General features: G+C 44.5%; 1 protein-coding gene across 15 annotated transcripts in view; it reads left to right on the forward strand.

The window, feature by feature from the left end:
* ubr4 (ubiquitin protein ligase E3 component n-recognin 4) overlaps nt 1–19,594 on the forward strand; it is a 74,956-nt gene that overhangs the window by 13,740 nt on the left and 41,622 nt on the right. For 12 of the 15 annotated variants that reach the window (XM_031905467.1, XM_031905471.1, XM_031905472.1 and 9 more), the window contains exons 20-49: nt 9–135; nt 346–425; nt 518–646; nt 1,251–1,433; nt 1,629–1,751; nt 2,345–2,684; nt 3,548–3,645; nt 4,595–4,752; nt 5,081–5,293; nt 5,388–5,489; nt 6,645–6,745; nt 6,890–7,088; nt 7,196–7,384; nt 7,568–7,631; nt 7,766–7,957; nt 8,600–8,670; nt 8,889–9,036; nt 10,094–10,318; nt 10,575–10,745; nt 11,917–12,099; nt 12,406–12,564; nt 13,357–13,509; nt 14,020–14,247; nt 14,939–15,096; nt 15,672–15,843; nt 15,924–16,125; nt 17,433–17,596; nt 17,682–17,898; nt 18,715–18,931; nt 19,090–19,122. In XM_031905467.1, coding sequence (XP_031761327.1) covers nt 9–135; nt 346–425; nt 518–646; nt 1,251–1,433; nt 1,629–1,751; nt 2,345–2,684; nt 3,548–3,645; nt 4,595–4,752; nt 5,081–5,293; nt 5,388–5,489; nt 6,645–6,745; nt 6,890–7,088; nt 7,196–7,384; nt 7,568–7,631; nt 7,766–7,957; nt 8,600–8,670; nt 8,889–9,036; nt 10,094–10,318; nt 10,575–10,745; nt 11,917–12,099; nt 12,406–12,564; nt 13,357–13,509; nt 14,020–14,247; nt 14,939–15,096; nt 15,672–15,843; nt 15,924–16,125; nt 17,433–17,596; nt 17,682–17,898; nt 18,715–18,931; nt 19,090–19,122 — 4,799 coding nt within the window. The remainder of the gene's footprint in view (nt 1–8; nt 136–345; nt 426–517; nt 647–1,250; nt 1,434–1,628; nt 1,752–2,344; nt 2,685–3,547; nt 3,646–4,594; nt 4,753–5,080; nt 5,294–5,387; nt 5,490–6,644; nt 6,746–6,889; nt 7,089–7,195; nt 7,385–7,567; nt 7,632–7,765; nt 7,958–8,599; nt 8,671–8,888; nt 9,037–10,093; nt 10,319–10,574; nt 10,746–11,916; nt 12,100–12,405; nt 12,565–13,356; nt 13,510–14,019; nt 14,248–14,938; nt 15,097–15,671; nt 15,844–15,923; nt 16,126–17,432; nt 17,597–17,681; nt 17,899–18,714; nt 18,932–19,089; nt 19,123–19,594) is intronic. The other 3 variants (XM_031905476.1, XM_031905480.1, XM_031905481.1) reach the window with 1 other exon arrangement.

Raw genomic sequence — 19,594 nt, forward strand, 5'->3', positions numbered from 1 at the left:
CTTTCTAGGTGCAACATAACCTTCTGACTCCACCTTTTGGCTCCGGAACGTCTCAGGACAGTACCACTCGCACCTCTCCTCTATACCATGGTTTTAAAGAAGTTGAAGAAAACTGGACGAAACACTGTTCTGCAGGTGGGAAAAAATGTATATCGGGAAAAAGGTTGCATATAGTATCCAGAAGCTTGTTTAGAAAGTACCGTAGTTTTGTTCTAGATTGAGGAAAGTATGTATGTGTGAATTGCCCTGGGGGTACTTTCAGCGATCTTATGAGCAGGTCCTAGCAGAATGTAAGTAAGCCAAGCAGAGGTGCTAGTTCATATTCTTATTTTATTTGTTTGCTAGATGCTGCCCCACAGCCGCGCTTCTATAGCATTCTGTCCCAGGAAGCTTCAGAGGATGACCTTCATCGGCTGGACAGCACAGTAAGGGAACACTGCCATATACACCGCCTTCTATACATATATCCATGTTCTATGGAAGCCAGCTGACTCCCACTTTCCCTCTCTCTCCCAAGGTGTGCGAAGTCTTGTTCTCCAGAACCATAAAGTACGACGACCTGTACTCGTCCTTAATTTCCTTGCTCGCTGCCGGATCGCAGTTTGATACAGTGCGACGGAATGAAAACAAAAATATTACACCCCTGGTATGGGCTGTGTATCCTGTGGTCTTTTGGGTATTTTATTGCATATAAGAAAGAATCCAGGTCAGGGGAATTAATAGCTTTTTGGTTTGTTTTTTTTAAATTGGGTATAATATTGAAGGTTTTGTATGTCTCCAGACAGATTCAAGCAACAAGACAACTACATGCAGCTTAATGCCCATTTTTAAATTTCTGGCTAGCTTTGGTTGCATAAAAAATACATATACTGCCAAACAGAACCTCCTATAGGCATCCAGTCCACATAGGGTCTACCAGATAGCCAGGGTTGGGCTGGGCCAGCGTGACACTGGGTAAAAAAAAACCCAGTGGGCCCGGCTGACCCAGACCTGATCCCTGCAAGGGCTCCCCCTGCTGTCTTCCCTCCTCCGAACTCGCCTAGATAAGTATCAGATATGCATGCATGCATGCGTGGGTGGGCGGGCAGGGAGTTTGTGCGGGCAATGGGGTCAACTGAAGGGGTGCGGGGGGCCAATACTGGTAGGGATTGATTAAGGTAGAGGCATAGGCAGAACTCTTGGGGCTTCAGTAGCTGTTACTCTTGGCTAATATGGCTAGCTGTAACACCATGTGTTTTTCTCTTTGCCAGGAGGCTTGTGCACTGCAATATCACTTCCTGATACTGTGGAGAATACTGGGAATTTTACCTCCATCCAAGGGCTACATCAAACAGCTCTCCCTAAATGGGGCCGCTTCTACTGAATGTGAAATCCTGCACACCCTGCGCTGGGCCTCCCGCCTCCGAGTCTCTTCATACCAGCAGTGGATCAAGGTGAGCGGTGTCTGCTTTTTCTGCCTTTGTCTAATTCGGCCGGCACAATGGGGTAGGGCAGAGGGGGCCTCAGAACCAGAGATACCAGGATATATTGTATTCTGAGAAACTGCACAGCAGGTAGGATCTAGTCTCAGGTAGTTATGGCTTATTCAAGTCCTTTTCAGCACAGTATAATTTTTGTACTTCGTACAGGATCATCTTGCAAAACAGGGCATGAAGCCTGAGCTGGCTGCTACATCGATTGAGCAAACGTCGGCCAAATGCAACTCCATTAAATACGACGTGGAGGTGGCAGAGGAATACATCGCCAAACAGGTAAAGCGTGACTGGCATAGTGGGATCCGGGACTCACACACAAGAGTATGAACTTTTTTATTGCTTTTTGGATGGATAAGCACTGGCCAGGACTTGGCAATGAAAAGAACATGACATTTAGTTGATCAGCAGAACAATGGGAAAGGAGCAAGATAGCAGCTCCCAGTAGGTATCAGAATAGCACTCAATAGTAAGGGATCCAAGTCCAGCTTGGGACTCCTCCAGTTACATGGGAGTAGGAGAAACAATAGGTTAGCTGAAAGCAGTTCTAATGTGTAGCGCTGGCTGAAAGCTCAGACTCAGGCACAAGGCACTGAGATGTCGCTTACACACCAATATTACAGCTACAAATACATTTGTTGGTTCAACAGAGGGAATTATTTGCTGTGTAACAGTGTCATTTAGAAATTAAAAGCACCATGGCGGTGTCCCTTTAAAGACAGAATATATGAAACAGACCTCTTCCCTAGCTCTTGGGTTTAAGGGTGCAGAGGTGTGGCTTACAGTAGTTATATGGCCGGAGCAAATTGAATCTTAGGTTCTGTTGTGTTTAGTGTATTGCCATTACTGACTAATGATTTGCTCTCTGACAGATTTCCACATACTGCAGCACCGGCACTTACACATTTGAGCAGCTGCGCCAGGGGCCCAACTTGCAGTGCATTTATACACTGGACGCCGTGATCTGCAAGGTGCAGGTGTCTCTGGATGAGCATTTCTCCAGGCTCTCAACCGAGACCGACCCACAAAAAACCTCGCAAGTAGCCAAGAACCTCCTGCCTGCTGCCTTACAGCTCCTGGATATGTATGCATCTCTCACACGGTGCTACCTGCTGCAGAACCTCCCCGAGGAAGGATCCGACGAGCAGAAGCTGCTGGGATATGCTGCTGTGCTTTCAGTTGGCTCTGCAATGTGCAAGGCTAACACTCTGGGTAATGAGCAAGCAAATGCAACTATTAGACATGGATGGCTTTTTAGAAAGTGAGGGAATACAGGGTTATGGGAGAGAGTTCCGAGTACAAGTTGATCCAGGTTCTGGCCCGATTGCCATCTTGGAGTCAGGAAGGAATTTTTTCCCCCCTGGGGCAAATTATAGGCTTCAGATGGGGTTTTTTGCCTTCCTCTGGATCAACTAGCAGTTAGGCAGGTTATATATATGTATGTGTATATAAAGATATATATATCTTTAAATTAACTTTTAGTATGTTATAGAATGTCCTATTCTTAGCAACTTTGCAATTGGTCTTCGTTTATTTGTTAAATTTTTTTTAAATATTTGCCTTCCTCTTTAACATCTTTTCAGCTTTGAAATGGGGGTCAAAATCTTTTTGCTTTCCGAGGCTACAATTTTACTGCTATTGTTACTGTTTATTCCTTATTGTCCATATTCAGCTTCTCTCCAATTCATATTCCAGTCTCTTATTCTAACCATTGCCTGGTTACTAAGGTAAACAAGACCCTAGCAACCAGATGCTAAAATACCAAATTAGAGAGCTGCTGAAGAAAAAGGGAATTAACTAAAAACCCACAAAAAAAGAGGGTCAGGCAAGATAATATTGACAGCTAGGATTTTTACTGCCTGTATAATGGCAATGGATATGTTAATAAAATAAAAGTAATTTGTGTTTTATGTTTAATTTGAAAAGAACTTTTATTATACAGCTTTTTTATGTCTGGGTGACAGGTCCCCTTTTAAGAGCAGTAGCTTGGCAGCCCCCTTTGTTCATCAGCTGAAAGTGAGTTGCCCTTTATTTTATATCTACTAATAAACTAAAATCTGCTTTCCCCATCCCAGGCCCAATCCTGGTGCAGAATCTTCCGACTGCCGTGCAGTCTGTGTGCGAGTCTTGGAATAACATCTACACTAACGAATTTCCCAGCATTGGCTCGTGGGTAAGTGGAAAAACTGCTTCATATATCTAGTTTTGGGGGGAATGGAAGATGGTTATTGGCCTCGTTTGCTTCAGTGTCAGTAGTGACTATTACAAAGCACTCAGGAGCAAGATGGCTGAACAGGCTCAGTAAGCGTTTTAGGGACTCCCATAGGGGAGTGGGCTGGAACCCAACTTCAGGCACTCTTTAGAGTCCTAGATTTCATAATTGGGTCCAGGGTCGGACTGGGGAAAAACCTAGTGGGTACGTGGCCCTATTGGCACCTGTCAGCCCAGACCCGATCCCCACGGCGCTCCCCTGCCTAAAGATCTCCCTCCCCCCATCGCTTGGGGAGAGAGTTGGGTGGGCAGTGGGGGCCCCTTGGGGTTGGGGGGGAGGTTGGGGCCCCTGGGACCCTGATCAGGTCAGGCTCTTTTTAAATGTAAACTCAAGGCTGAAGGAGCTTAAAGGGGTGGTTTACCTTAAGGTTAACGTTTAGTATGTTAAAGAATGGCCTATTCTTAGCAACTTTTCAACTGGTCTTCATTTATTATTTTGTATAGTTTTTATTAATTATTTGCCTTCCTCTTCTGATGCTTTCCAGCTTTCAGATGGGGGTTGCAGACCCCGGCAGCCAGAAAAAAAATTGCTCTGTGAGGCTCCAGTTTTATTGTTATTGTTATTTTATTCCTTATCTTTTTTTTTTTTTTTTTTTTTTTTTTTTTAGGCCCTCTCCTTTTTTTTTTATTCCTGCCTCCTTTTCAAATCGCTGCCTGGTTGCTAGGTTAAATTGGACCCTAGCAACCAGCTGCTGAAATTCCACACTGGAGAGCTGCTGAACAAAAGGCCTAAATAGTATATAAATATATATTCAATAAAATGATGACCAATTGCAAATTGTCTCAGAATAGCATGCTCTACATAATACTAAATACTAGCTTCTCATACTGACAGTATGTTTGTCTTGCAGCGTAACGCCTTCGCCAATGACACGATTCCCTCGGAGAGCTATATCGGCGCTGTACAAGCGGCTCACCTGGGTACCCTGTGCAGCCCGGCCCTGTCTCTCGCTGCCTCCCTTAAGCACGTTCTCCTGTCGCTGGTCAGGCTCACCGGGGATCTGATAGTGTAAGTGCTGTTAGAGATCCCTGTACGGCAAGTTGGGAAACTGTGCTTATTGCTCCCAACTCCAATTGCAGGAACAGAGAACAGGGAGCCGGATTTACTCACATCAGCTGGGATTCTCATTGGGGGATTTCTTGCATTTTAATGCAGTTTTATTGGGCAATATTGCTTTAAGAATACAGCCCTGATGTTGCTGGACTACAGCTCCCAGCATGCCTCCCCCTTCATTATATGTTACATTATTCTGGGATTTGTAGTCCAGCAACAGCTGGGTAACGTTTGGCCACAGGGTTTAGTTCCCCTTTAACTTCTAATGACTTTTCCGTTTCAGATGGTGCCCTGAGGATCTGAATTCACGGCAGCTCGTACAATCCCTGCTCCCCCTTCTCCTGGAGAGCAGCACAGAGAGCGTGGCTGTGTTTTGCAGTAACTCCCTGGAGCGGGTTCTGGGCCCCGCAGAGTCCGATGAATTCCTCTCCAAGGTGTATGAGAAACTTATCACCGGCTGTTACAATATCCTGGCCAACTACTCCGACCCAGCAAGGTGAGGTTTTTTTTTTATAGATTTGTTAACGGGGCTCTGGGATCCCATAATATGAACCTTCCACTGATCACTTCTGTTGTTCTGGACTTCCCAGTGGTCTCGACGAATCCATTTTAGAGGAGTGTCTGCAACACTTGGAGAAGCAACTAGAAAGCAGCCAAGCCCGCAAAGCAATGGAGGAATTCTTTACTGACAGGTAATAGTTGATGGGGATGGGACTTGTGCCGGGGCTGTAACTGGATTATAAAACAGGGAGCACAACCTGATGTTATTGAACTGGCGTGATTGGAGCTGGTAGTGGCAGGGTCAATGTGAACGAATCGGGAAAGAGCTTAAAGGAGAAGGAAAGGCTAAGGCACTTGGGGGTGCCAAAATGTTAAGCACCCCCAAGTGACTTAGATCGCTTACCTTGTACCCTGGGCTGGTGCCCCTGTTAGGAGAAAAAAGCACCAGCCCAGGGTACCTGTAGGAAGCGCTTCCTCCTTCCTCTCTCTTCTCCGGGCGAAATCCGTCGGCCGGCGCATGCACAGTAGAGTAAAAAGCCGACTTTGTTTTTTAAGTTCGGCTTTTCACTCTACTGCGCATGCGCGCGCGGCGCTACAGGAAGGAGGAAGCGCTCGCTGCTACCCCGGGCTGGTGCTGTTCTCTCCGTACAGTGGCACCAGCCCGGGGTATGAGGTGAGCGATCTAAGTCACTTGGGGGTGCCTAACATTTTGGCACCCCCAAGTGACTTAGCCTTTCCTTCTCCTTTAACAGGGCCATACACGTTAAGATGTGCTCACCTGGCGAGGTCACCAAGCGAGCGGATCTTCTCCCGATATCGGGTGAATTCAGGCTAATTTGGCTGTTTGGCACTGCGGCCAAACGATCGAATTAGAACTCCAGTAATAGGCGCAGTCGGTTCGGGGGCCGTTTCAACGAGCCGGTGCGGTCCCCGCTCAGATTGGACTAAATTTTTTAATTTGCCCGATTTCAGACCAGATGTTGGTCGGGCAGGCCTGTCGTTTGTGCCCCTACACGGGCCGATAAGCTGTCGAATTGGTCTAAGGGACAAATATCGACAGCTACAATCTGCCCGTGTATGGCCACCTTAATTCTGATAGGCATCTGTCTACCCTGATCCTGAGTGGTGCTATAGCCACGTTACCCCCTGTTCCCTACTCATCTAGCTCTTCTATTTTATTCTCCTTACCCCATAAGTATTTTGTGCCTTTGAAGCCCTGTCAGTGTGCCTTTTTATTTTCTGGGGTTTAGTAGCAGGGAAAAAGTAGCTGCTACTAGTAGCTCAGTGTGTCTTCACCGTCATGCTGTCATCTCTTGCTTACTCTGTATCTCTTTGGTTTCTTGCAGGGGAGAACTGGTGCAGATCATGATGGCCACTGCAAATGAGGCCCTTTCAGCCAGATTCTGTAACAAAGTCCTGAAGTTCTTTACCAAGCTCTTCCAATTAAGTGAGTATAAAGTATTTTTATCACACATGAAACACTGCAAGTTATTGAGTAACAACTGGCAAAAAAGGAGCTATGATACCACTCAGAAGAGCCACTCTATATTTGTAGAGCCACTGTGTAACCCGTGCTTTTGTCTCTATGCAGCTGAGAAGAGCCCCAATCCCAGCCTTCTGCGTCTCTGTGGAACACTGGCCCAGCTCGCCTGCGTGGAGCCACCTCGCTTACAGTCCTGGCTCATCCGTATGACTGCAGCACCACCCAAGGACTCAGACCAATCAGAAATTGTGCAAGAGAACCGTCAGTTACTGCAACTGCTGACTGCTTACATTGTGCGAGAGAACAGGTAATAACACTATGATTATCTAGAACCCCAATCCTTCTGGAATCGCGGCTGGGAATTGTAGTTCAGCAGTCTCATCCTTTGTGGTAATCTTTTGTTTTATCCTACAGCCAAGTAGGAGAAGGCGTTTGCACAGTGCTGCTCAGCACCCTCATACCCATGGCCACCGACCTTCTTGCTAACGGCGATGGAACAGGCTTCCCGGAGCTGATAGTGGTCATGGCTACTTTGGCTAGTGCTGGACAAGGGGCTGGACATCTACAGCTGCACAGAGCCGCCATGGATTGGTTGTCCCGATGGTGAGCAAGGAAATTAACATTTACATAGTCTGCTGTGGGTTTTTGTGGGACCAGTTTATAAGGGCTTTTAGGTTTGGGAGAAAGTAGCTTCTTTCTATGGGTGCCTAGAACTGGAACACTTGTACCCACTCTATCTATGCCCTGTCTGTGGATACATTTGCTGAAACTCCTCTTTTCTTGCAGTAAGAAGTACCTTTCACAGAAAAATGTTGTGGAGAAAATGAACAACAACGTGATGCAGGGGAAGGTAAGCATTCGGCATGTCTCCAGATTTAAAGGAAAACTATACCCCCAGAATGAATACGTAACCAACAGTTTATATTATGTTAAGTGATCTATTCAAGATCCATCTGGCATCACTAAGCTGATTTTCCCTTTCAGCATGTAACCATCCTGGAGTGCACGTGTCACATTGTGGCGTATCTGGCCGATGTCACCAATGCCTTGAGTCACAGCTCGGGACACGGGCACAGCCACCCCCCTGTTGATGGGGAGGAGCGAGCAATAGAGGTGGATTCTGATTGGGTAGAGGAGTTGGCAGTAGAAGAAGATGACTCTCAGGCTGAGGACTCTGTAAGTACATGATCTTCTGCCCCTTTAACCCTTTTACTGCCACCAAATATGCACCTTGTTACCCCCCCCAGATACATTCTCTGCAGCTCACTTCCAAAAAACATAAATAAATAGGGACACAGTTTTGTTTATGTAATGCCAGTGTATGATTCCAGTCTGTATGAGCACATCAGATGTTGTAGGAACCAATCGGCAACTAGGCTGACCTGATAGGGAACTGAAGCCTGTCTGTGCTTGTGACTGCAGGGCTGTGATTGGCTCTCCTACTGTGCTTCTGGTTAGGACACGCCCACCCCTCATTTGAAACACAGACAGGGACCTGAGAGGATCTATAGCGAGCTCCAATAAAGGGGCAATTTTTACAGATAAGATTAATTTCTAGCCCTAAGTAAAACCAGCACCATATATTATTCATAATTGCCTACAAAATTAGTTTTTTTTTCCTTTTATCCAATGTCTCTTTTAACCAGACTTCCCACATCTGCCCCTGAACCATGTCAGTGACCTCAGTAGGGACAGCCCACAAATCAGGGCAAGTTGCAGGGAATCCTCGCTGTATTCAGTGCATATGTTTTCATGGCTCCCAGTTTGGGTAATCCCTGCTTAAGTATTTCTTTTTTTGTTTCATAAACTTATTTGTAGGATGAAGATTCCTTGTGCAATAAACTTTGCACATTTACGATTACCCAGAAGGAGTTCATGAATCAGCATTGGTGAGTACTTGGCCTTTAATCCTTTATGGTCTTATTCCATGGGTCTGAATGAACGTTATCATCCTGTTTATATCAGAGCTGAAGCTGATGCCTATTTCTATAATGTGGAACATTTTCCTTATGATTAGGGATGGGGTTTGGCAGGGAAAAAAAAAAATTATATATATATATATATATAATATATACACAATATAAATTTTTTTTTTTTCTCTTTCTAGGTATCACTGCCACACATGCAGAATGGTGGATGGCGTGGGAGTGTGTACGGTGTGCGCTAAAGTATGCCACAAGGATCATGAGATTTCCTACGCCAAATACGGCTCCTTTTTCTGTGACTGTGGTGCAAAGGAAGATGGCAGCTGCCTGGTAAGTTTTTAAATGAACAGTTAGCCCTTCTTGTGAGTACAGTTAAAGGGGTGGTTCATCAACCTAACTTTTACTATGTTATAGCATACCCCATTCCCAGCAACTTTGCAATTGGTTTTCATTATTTATAGTGGTTAAATTTGCTTTCCTCTTCTGCCTCTTTTCAGCTTTCAAATGGGGGTCGCTGACCCCGGCAGCCTAAAACTATTGCTCTGTGAGGTTTTAATTTTGTTATTGTTTTGTTAGTTACTTTTTCTTACTTATTCTTTTACGCAGACCCTCTCTTATTCACATTCCCGTCTCTCATTCAAACCACTGCCTGGTTATTAGGGTAAATAAGACTCTAGCAGCCAGGTAGCTGCTAAAATATCAAATTGGAGAGCTGCTAAATAACCAATTGCAGATTGTCTCAGGACATTGATGTCTACACCATACTAAAATTTAATATAAAGGTGAACTACCCCTTTAAAGGAGAAGGAATGGCTAATAAAGAGTTAATCTCAAGCTGCAGGCATACCTTCAGTTCTCTCAATAGTGCCCTTAAGTCTCCCCATATTTCTCCCATTCAGCTGATCAGAAGCCAAACAGGAATTAAAAACGCTGAGCTGTGTAAAGAATGTTCCCATAATGCCTCACTCCTGCACCAAGACCGGTGTACATGCTCAGTTAGTTAGACTGTGAGTCCGCTTCCTGCTGATTGGCTCAGATCCACATTCCTAAGGGGGGGGGAGTGAGTTCTTAGCATTCTTGAGGGAGGAGGGAGCAGGAGAGAGCAGAGAGCTGCTTGTCCCTGGCACAGGAAAACGGACAAAGAAATCTTTTGACAGTAACTCAGTGCAGTGTTTCTGATAAAGCTTATTTTACCTTCTCATTTAAAAATTCTGCTCATCTCCCTGCCCCAAAGCTGGGCAAGAGGGCCTGGGTTTGATGACCGTTTTAACCATTGTCCTGCCATCCCATGGAATATGTCTGCCCAGACTGAAAATTCCTTCTGCTAATGCTAACCATTAGATAAATGAAGTTGCGGTAAGATCATTATTCCATTCCCCTCTTACAGGCTCTTGTTAAGAGAACCCCCAGCAGTGGGATTGGCTCCACCATGAAAGAATCTGCCTTCCAGAACGAGCCACGCCTTCCAGAGAGCACAATCCGCCACATAGGCTCCGCCCTCACAGACAAGGGCAAGGTCACCATCAGTGACGGGAAGGGAGAGGATGACAAACCAAAGAGGAGCAGCTTGTGCCGTAACATTGAAGGTTGCAGAGAGGAACTCGTATGTCAGGTGAGTGGAAAGGAATATGGCTGCTGGCTGCACTGGTGATGCTCTTTTGCTTCCCATGTTTAGCAGCTTTGGGAGCTTTTTTTTGCCCCCACTATTCCCCTAGTTATCTACTGGTTACTAGGTCCCAGCAAAGAGGATTTAGGAACTGCACATAACTAGTGTTTGTAGGATCTATAGATGCATTTCAGTTGTCGGATCTTGGTTTCCGCCACTGGGAACTACATGTAACTAATTTGTATTTCTCCCTCTTTTCCAGGCTAATGTCTCCTTTGCACCCCTAGTTCTGGATATGTTAAACTTCTTGATGGGTGCCATCCAAAACAACTTCCAGCAGGCTTCTGCCGTTGGGAGCAGCAGCCGAGCCCAACAGGCTTTGGATCAATTACACTCTATGGACAAGAACGTGGAAATGACCGATCAGCTGATGGTAAGCGCTGGGGAGGCTGAGGTATCTTTGGATAATTAGAATTACCGCTGTGTAGTGTTGGTCATTTTACCTACCAGAACCATATTTTATATAGCAAGACTCAGAGATAAGGTTGTTTAGCAGAAAATGGCTGCTTTATTGTAAGTCTCGGGAAGCATCCAGCCCCACAGAATAACTTCTGTAGCTTTTATACCAATTACAAATGACATGAGGTGCACAAAGTCACTAGTAAGAATCCTATAGGTTAATGCTAACCCACTCACAGAATCCCATTGGCCAAATCTAGTCCACCCAAAGAAGTTCTGCATAGACAGCATTTACACCATGGCCTGCTAACTACTAAAACTGCAGGAAAGATAGGAGAACTAAAGGTGGCCATACACGTAACGATCCGCTCGCCTGGCGAGGTTGCCAGGCGAGTGGATCTTCTCCCGTTATCCCCACCTACAGGTGGGCGATATCGGGGGAATTTAGGCTATTTCAGTCGTTTGGGCCCTGGGGCCAAACGATCGAATTATGATGACTGTTAAGGGCACAGTCTGTTCGGGGACCGCATCAGTGAGCTAATGTGGTCCCCGATCCGACTGAATTTTTTAACCTGCCCGATCAATATCTGGCCGATTTCAGGTCAGATATCAGTCGGACAGGCCAGTCGTTGCTGCCCCTACACGGGCCAATAAGCTGCCGAATCGGTTCAAGGGACCAACATCGGCAGGGTCAATCGGCCCGTGTATGGCCACCTTAAGTCATCTTTTTGTTCTGTACGCCTTTTGCCTATACAAGGAATGGTTTATGTATCTGTATTTAATATATTTGTCTATTAAGTATCCCAATATATCTCTCCTATGTGGGTCTTAAGGCAGTCTGGACTGATAGCAGAGGGGCTGCTATAAGTGCCATAAACAGTTACCTACTTATTATACTGGTTTAGGCCCTTTGGGACATTGTATGCTTATTATACCAAGGCCTAATTTAAATTCCAGTCCAGACCTGGACTCGGGTGTCTAAGACCTTACCCATCATCAGTGAGTGTCTCCATTAGAACCAGGATCTTGAGTTTGATTCCAACCATGGCTGTATCAGTGTATAAATAAAAGAATATTGATTGTTATTAATAGCACTGTCCTTATGTACATGAACATTTCTGTGTTTTTTTTTCTTCCCCCTCTAGGTTCCCACTCTCGGCTCTCAGGAAGGAGCTTTTGAGAACGTGAGAATGAATTACAGCGGGGACCAGGGACAGACAATCCGGCAACTGATCAGCGCCCACGTGTTGCGCAGAGTTGCAATGTGCGTCCTGTCCTCCCCCCACGGTCGGCGCCAGCATCTTGCCGTTAGCCACGAAAAGGGAAAAGTGAGTTTTGTACATAATTTTTCTGTTTCTTAGGGCTCGTCGGCTGTTGGGCCGGGGTGAGTTTAGAAATAACCAGAACACATATGTCTCAGTGTGGAGGGTGTTACTTCCGGAGGGGGCGACATACGCGTGGGTCTCTGGGCCTTTCTAATTGGTCCCTGTGTGAGGAATGTTGCTGCTTCACCTGACTTGTTCTGTAATAAGGGAAATTACTGACACACACTCCATCGGCCCCTTTAAAGAAACAGGAGGAATAGCCATAGAATATTTCCACATTTATTTATTTATTTATTTTGCTGTCTGCAGATTACAGTACTACAACTCTCCGCTCTCCTGAAACAAGCGGATTCCAGCAAGAGAAAACTCACCTTGACACGCCTGGCCTCTGCCCCTGTTCCCTTCACTGTTCTCAGCTTGACTGGTAACCCTTGCAAGGAGGATTACCTGGCTGTGTGTGGCCTTAAGGTAAGTGCATGGAGTTCTGTTTGATAGCTACTTATTGCCCAGTTTGGGTTGGTTACTCTAAAGGAGGGATCCCCAAACGGTTTTTTTTTTTAACTCACGAGCCACACTTAGATACAAAAAGTGTTGGTAAGCCACACAAAGTATGGAAAAAGTCATTGGGGGTGGCAAATAAGGGTTGTGATTGGCTATTTCGTAGCCCCCTTGTGGACTGCTAGTCTGTAGGAGGCTCTGCTTGGTGTAAATCTGTATCTTTATGCTTCCAAAACTTCCCTCCAAGCCAGAAATTTGAAAATGGGCCACTGGGAGCAACATTAAAGGAACAGTAACACCAAAAAACGAAAATGTATAAATGTAACTAAAATATAATGTGCTGCTGCCCTGCACTGGTAAAAGTTGTGTGTTTACTTCAGAAAGTCTACTATAATTTATATAAATAAGCTGCTATGTAGCCATGGAAGCAGCCATTCAAAGGAGAAAAGGCACAGGCACATAGCAGATAACAGATAAAACACTATTCTATTCTACAGAACTTATCTGCTATATAACCTGTGCCTTTTCTCCTTTTTTCCAGCTTGAATGTCTGCCCCCATGGCTACACAGCAGCTTATTATATAAATTATAGTAGTGTTACTGTAGCAAAGACACCAGTTTTACCAGTGCAGGGCCACAGTACATTATATTTTTATTACTTTAAAGCTCTTTAATTTTTTGGTGTTACTGTTCCTTTAAAAGGGGTGGTGAGCAACATTGTTTAGGGATCACTGCTCTAAAGCTTTCTGTATTCCTCCCTAGGACTGTCACGTACTGACATTCAGCAGCTCTGGATCAGTCTCCGATCACTTGGTGCTTCATCCTCAGTTGGCAACCGGAAATTTCATCATCAAAGCCGTGTGGTTGCCGGGTTCCCAGACTGAACTGGCCATTGTAACGGCAGACTTTGTGAAGGTAAATAGGGGGCCAGTATCTGTATTGTAACTGGAACCAAAGGTTATGGAATCATTCAGCCTGCATCACACAAAATCCTGCCATAGATACAAACTCAGTAGCTAATATGGGGGTGTGGGGTGGGGGGGCTTCGCTTGCAAAAGCAAAACATACTGGCTGTGGAATAGGGATAGGGATGCACCGAATCCAGGATTCGGTTCGGGATTTGGCCAAGATTCTGCCTTTTTCAGGTTGATTCGGATTTAACTTCCGCATAAACAAGGAAAGTTGAAAACGTTTCAGCGCGCAGCACTCTTTAACCCTTCCGTATCCTAATTTGCCTATGCAATTCAAATTCAGTTTGGCATTCGGCCGAATCTTTTGTAGAGGGTTCGGCCGAATCCGAAAATAGTGGATTGGGTGCATCCCTAATTTAGAATTTCTGGCCGGACCTTGTGTAACCCTGGTATCTTCAGTCGGAATAGTCTACGGTTTGTTGCTGGGTGATGCAACTTTCTCTGTTCATTAAAGGTTTATGACTTGTCTACGGACGCTCTCAGTCCAACGTTCTACTTCCTGCTGCCGAGCTCCAAAATCCGCGACGTCACGTTCCTTTTCAACGAGGAGGGAAAGAACATCATCGTCATTATGTCCTCTGCGGGGTATGTGTACACACAGCTGATGGAGGAGGCCAGCAGCGCCAGGCACGGGCCCTTTTATGTCACCAACGTTCTGGAAGTGAACCATGAAGAACTTAAGGTTTGTAATGAGAACCCGGATCAGAACTACGTTTTTGCGTCTATGGTTCTTATATGGCTTCTCCTGTCAAGGCAGGTCACTATGGTCTCTAAGTACAACCTGTAGCTTAATCTCTTCCAGGGGTTAACTTTTAGTATGTTATAGAATGGCCTATTCTTAGCAACGTTTCAACTGGTCTTCATTTTGTATTTGTTAGCATTGAATTATTTGCCTTTCTCTTCTGACGCTTTCCAGCTTTCAATTGGGGGTCGCTGACCCCGGCAGCCAAAAACAATTGTGAGGCTGCAATTTTATTACTATTCTTATTTTGTATTACTTATTTTTCTATTTAGGCCCTCCCCTATTCATATTCCTGTCTCTTTGAAACCACTGCCTGGTTGCTAGGTGAAATTAGACCCTAGCAACCAGATAGCTCCACAGTGGAGAGCTGCTGAACAAAAAGCTAAATAAATAAAAAAAACGGCAAATAATAAAAAATGAAGACCAATTGCAAATTGTCTCTGAATAGCACTCTCTACATGATCCTATAGTTTAATTTAAAGGTAAACAACCCATTTAATTACCGGAGGGTCTGCTACTTCGTATTAGACCTTTGATAAGAGAAATGTGCTATTACTCATGTGCCGATTTTTGTTAGCTATTGACACTAACTTCTGCCTTTATTCCTTTTTTTTAAATAAATCTCCTACAGGACAGTAACGGGCAAGTAGCAGGAGGAGGAGTGTCCGTCTATTACTCTCACGTCCTTCAGATGCTTTTCTTCAGTTACAGTCAAGGCAAATCCTTCGCCGCCACCATTAACCGAGTGACTTTGGAGATACTGCGCCTTTTCCCCATTAATATAAAGAGGTAGCGCTGCCTTTTGTTCGTAGGGTGTTAACAGGTTAAAGGAAAACTATACCCCCAGAATGAATACGTAACCAACAGACAGTTTATATTATGTTAAGTGACCTATTAAAGAATCTCCTCAAACTGGAATATATATATATCAGTAAATATTGCCCTTTTACATCCTTAGCCCTGAGCCGCCATTTTGTGATGGGCTGGGAAGCTGGACAGGAAGTGATGCAGCTCTAACTGTAACAGGAAGTAGTGTGGGAGTAAAAGATAGATAGTACTCTGTCCATTCATTGGCTGATGGGGCCTAGCATGTATGTGTGCCTTGTCTTGTTTGTGTGCACTGTGAATCCTATGATCCCAGGGGGCGGCCCTTAGTTCTTAAAATGGCAGTTTCCTATTTAGGATTACCCAATAGCACATACTGCTAAAGTTTATTTATATCAAAATGGTTTATTTAGATGAAGCAGGGTTTTACATATAAGCTGGTTTATGCAATATATTTTTATAGAGCCCTACATTGTTTGGGCGGTATAGTTTTTCTTTAGATCAGTATGTTTAATGAAGCTTCCTTGCTTGTGTCCCAGCTCTAATGGAGGAAGTAAGACCTCTCCGGCCCTTTGCCAGTGGTCAGAAGTAATGAACCATCCTGGCTTGGTGTGCTGCGTCCAGCAGACGACGGGCATTCCTCTCGTGGTCATGGTAAAACCCGACAGCTTCCTTATACAGGAGATTAAGACTTTGCCGGCTAAAGCCAAGGTAAGCAGAGGGAGAATGTAGGGACGGTGACGTCTCAGTTTCCAACGCGTTTTACTCCCGTTGCTTTCTGTTTCTTGTAGATTCAGGATATGGTGGCCATTCGGCACACAGCCAGCAACGACCAGCAGAGGACCACCATGATCCTTCTGTGTGAGGATGGAAGTTTGCGCATCTATATGGCCAATGTAGAGAACACATCCTATTGGCTTCAGCCTTCTCTGCAGCCCAGCAGCAGCATTTGTATCTTGAAGCCCGTCCGGAAACGCAAGCCTGCCGCCGTCAGTAAGTAGCACCTCTAGGACTATATATAAGTATGGGACCTATTATCCAGAATGCTTGGGACCTGGGGTTTTCCGGATAAGGGATCTTTCCGTAATTTGGATCTCCATAACTTAAGTCTGTTAAAAATCATGTTGAATAAACCCAAATAGGACTGTTCTGCCCAATAAGGGGTAATTATATCTTAGTTGGGATCAAGTACAGGTACTGTTTTATTATTACAGAGAAAAGGGAATCATTTAACCATGAAATAAACCCAATAGGGCTGTTCTGCCCCCAATAAGGGGTAATTATATCTTAGTTGGGATCAAGTACAGGTACTGTTTTATTATTACAGAGAAAAGGGAATCATTTAACCATGAAATAAACCCAATAGGGCTGTTCTGCCCCCAATAAGGGGTAATTATATCTTAGTTGGGATCAAGTACAGGTACTGTTTTATTATTACAGAGAAAAGGGAATCATTTAACCATGAAATAAACCCAATAGGGCTGTTCTGCCCCCAATAAGGGGTAATTATATCTTAGTTGGGATCAAGTACAGGTACTGTTTTATTATTACAGAGAAAAGGGAATCATTTAACCATGAAATAAACCCAATAGGGCTGTTCTGCCCCCAATAAGGGGTAATTATATCTTAGTTGGGATCAAGTACAGGTACTGTTTTATTATTACAGAGAAAAGGGAATCATTTAACCATGAAATAAACCCAATAGGGCTGTTCTGCCCAATAAGGGGTAATTATATCTTAGTTGGGATCAAGTACAGGTACTGTTTTATTATTACAGAGAAAAGGGAATCATTTAACCATGAAATAAACCCAATAGGGCTGTTCTGCCCCCAATAAGGGGTAATTATATCTTAGTTGGGATCAAGTACAGGTACTGTTTTATTATTACAGAGAAAAGGGAATCATTTAACCATGAAATAAACCCAATAGGGCTGTTCTGCCCCCAATAAGGGGTAATTATATCTTAGTTGGGATCAAGTACAGGTACTGTTTTATTATTACAGAGAAAAGGGAATCATTTAACCATGAAATAAACCCAATAGGGCTGTTCTGCCCCCAATAAGGGGTAATTATATCTTAGTTGGGAGCAAGTACAGGTACTGTTTTATTATTACAGAGAAAAGGGAAATCATTTTTAAAAATTAGAATTATTTGCTTATAATGAAGTTTATGAGAGATGGCCTTTCCGTAAATCGGAACTTTCTGGATAACGGGTTTCCGGATAAGGGATCCCATACCTGTACTTTATAAGTTGGTTTTCAGTGTCTAATCTTGGCCTTACCTGGTTTTGCTTCTTGTAGTGACCCGAGCATCCAGCCAGGTGACCTTTCCTATTGATTTCTTCGAGCACAATCAGCAGCTCACAGACGTGGAGTTTGGAGGCAATGACCTCTTGCAGTTGTACAACGCACAGCAGATAAAGCACCGACTCAATTCCACCGGCATGTACGTTGCAAACACTAAGGTGGGTACATTTCAATCCATTGGGGGTCGGCACTGGACGTGGGTCCATTACGACTTGATACTAAAGATAACGTTCTCCTTTCCAGCCGGGCGGATTTACCGTTGAAGTTACCAACAACAACAGCACCATGGTTATGACTGGAATGCGCCTACAGATTGGGACCCAGGCCATCGAGCGAGCCCCGTCTTACATTGAGATGTTTGGCCGCACTATGCAGTTAAATCTGAGCCGCGCACGGTGGTTTGACTTCCCCTTTACGCGTGAAGAAGCCCTGCAGGCAGACAAAAAGTTAACCTTATTCAGTAAGTTTTGGATGCTCACTTATTCTAATGTAATTTCCCCGATTCCCACAGCACTTCCCTAAAGGTGGCCATACATGGGCAGATTTACCCAAGGACAAGTTTACCCAAAATATAATTTTTTTGCCTAATAAAAAAAAAAAGGTAATTCTAAGCAACTTTGCAATATACATTCATTACACATTAGCAATGGTTTCTGACTTATTTGTATATATAATTGCTATTAGAAGCAGTGTTTGTCTGTTTCTATTCCCTGCCCTGGGGGCTCTGGCATATAAAACAATGTAACACAAGCTATAAGACTGACAGACCTGACTTGCTGGAGGAGACTGACCTTTGCAACATGATTTAAAAAGTAACAAGCAGGAGTTCCGCAAATGCTGCTTTCAATAGCAATTACACTAAAAATTTTCAATAAATTCACATTGGAAAGTTGCTTGGAATTATGGTTTCTTTTATTAAGCAAAATAATTATTTTGGGGGTTGACATGTCCATTAAGCTGCTGAATTGAGTCCTTTAGACCAAATCGGCAGCTCATCTGCCCATACATGGGGACCCCCGATGTACCTGACCGATAATCAGCCAGGTGTTGATTGGGCAGGTTTGATTTTTTTTGTAGTCAACTGCAACGGCTCGTTGATACGGTCCTCACTCAGATGTCCGTTGTTGTAATTTGATTTTGAATCCTGTGAAAATGGCCGAATCCTGGATTTGGTGCATCCCTAATTGGCCACCTTAACTGACATTCCTGTTCCAATTTGAGCTATGTAGAAACAGCAATGTGATTACACTCACGCACACAATGTTACCTGTTGCAGTTGGTGCTTCTGTGGATCCCGCTGGAGTCACCATGATCGACGCTATTAAAATATATGGGAAGACCAAGGAGCAGTTCGGTTGGCCTGACGAACCCCCTGATGATTTCCCATCTGCCTCGGTGAGCAGCGTGTGTCCCCCCAACCTGAACCAGGGGAACGGATCCACAGATGGAGAGACGGCCGCTCCGCCCTCGACCAATGGCACGGTTATTGAAAGGTGCGGGAGTAGCGGGTTCCCCTCTTATGTTGTAAATCACCTTGGTGCGGGGAGAGGGATCACTTGTGTTAGGTAGTCTCTACACTCAAACTCCGAGCCCCTTTAGCTCGTTTGACTTCACATTTCCCCCTTTTTTTTTTTTCTTTGCTCCATCAAAGTCCTGACCCTGAACCCCTAACGATCTTGGACCGGTTAGTAAGTTCTTGTTTCTATGCACGAGTGAGTGTGCGCACTATCCCCCCCACCCCAACCCACCCCTGCTAGTGTGCCTATTTTGCTTTCTAAACATCTTGGCCCCTTTTGCATGGCAGTAACTGGATAGACTTATAGGTTTTACATTGAGTTTCACATTATCGGGGGCAGATTTAGGCACTGGAGGCATGTAACACCCTATATATTAGCATTAATAAGGTAGTGACCCTGACCCAAGCCTAAGATAACGCATGAGTCACATCTGTAAAGGTATGGGATTTATTATCTGGCAACTCATTATGGAGAAAGCTCTGCAGTATAGCAGTGCCATTTCCCATAATTCCCTATTTAAACTATTCCTTGGAACTGATTTTGCTTTTTCTCTGCATTAAAAACATAGTATCCTGTACTAGACCTCTAAACCACTTGAAGCCAAAGCAATCCTGTTGGCATTAAAACATAGTACAGGTA

This window comes from Xenopus tropicalis, chromosome 7 (assembly GCF_000004195.4).
Source record: "Xenopus tropicalis strain Nigerian chromosome 7, UCB_Xtro_10.0, whole genome shotgun sequence".
NCBI classification, from domain to species: Eukaryota; Metazoa; Chordata; class Amphibia; order Anura; family Pipidae; genus Xenopus; species Xenopus tropicalis.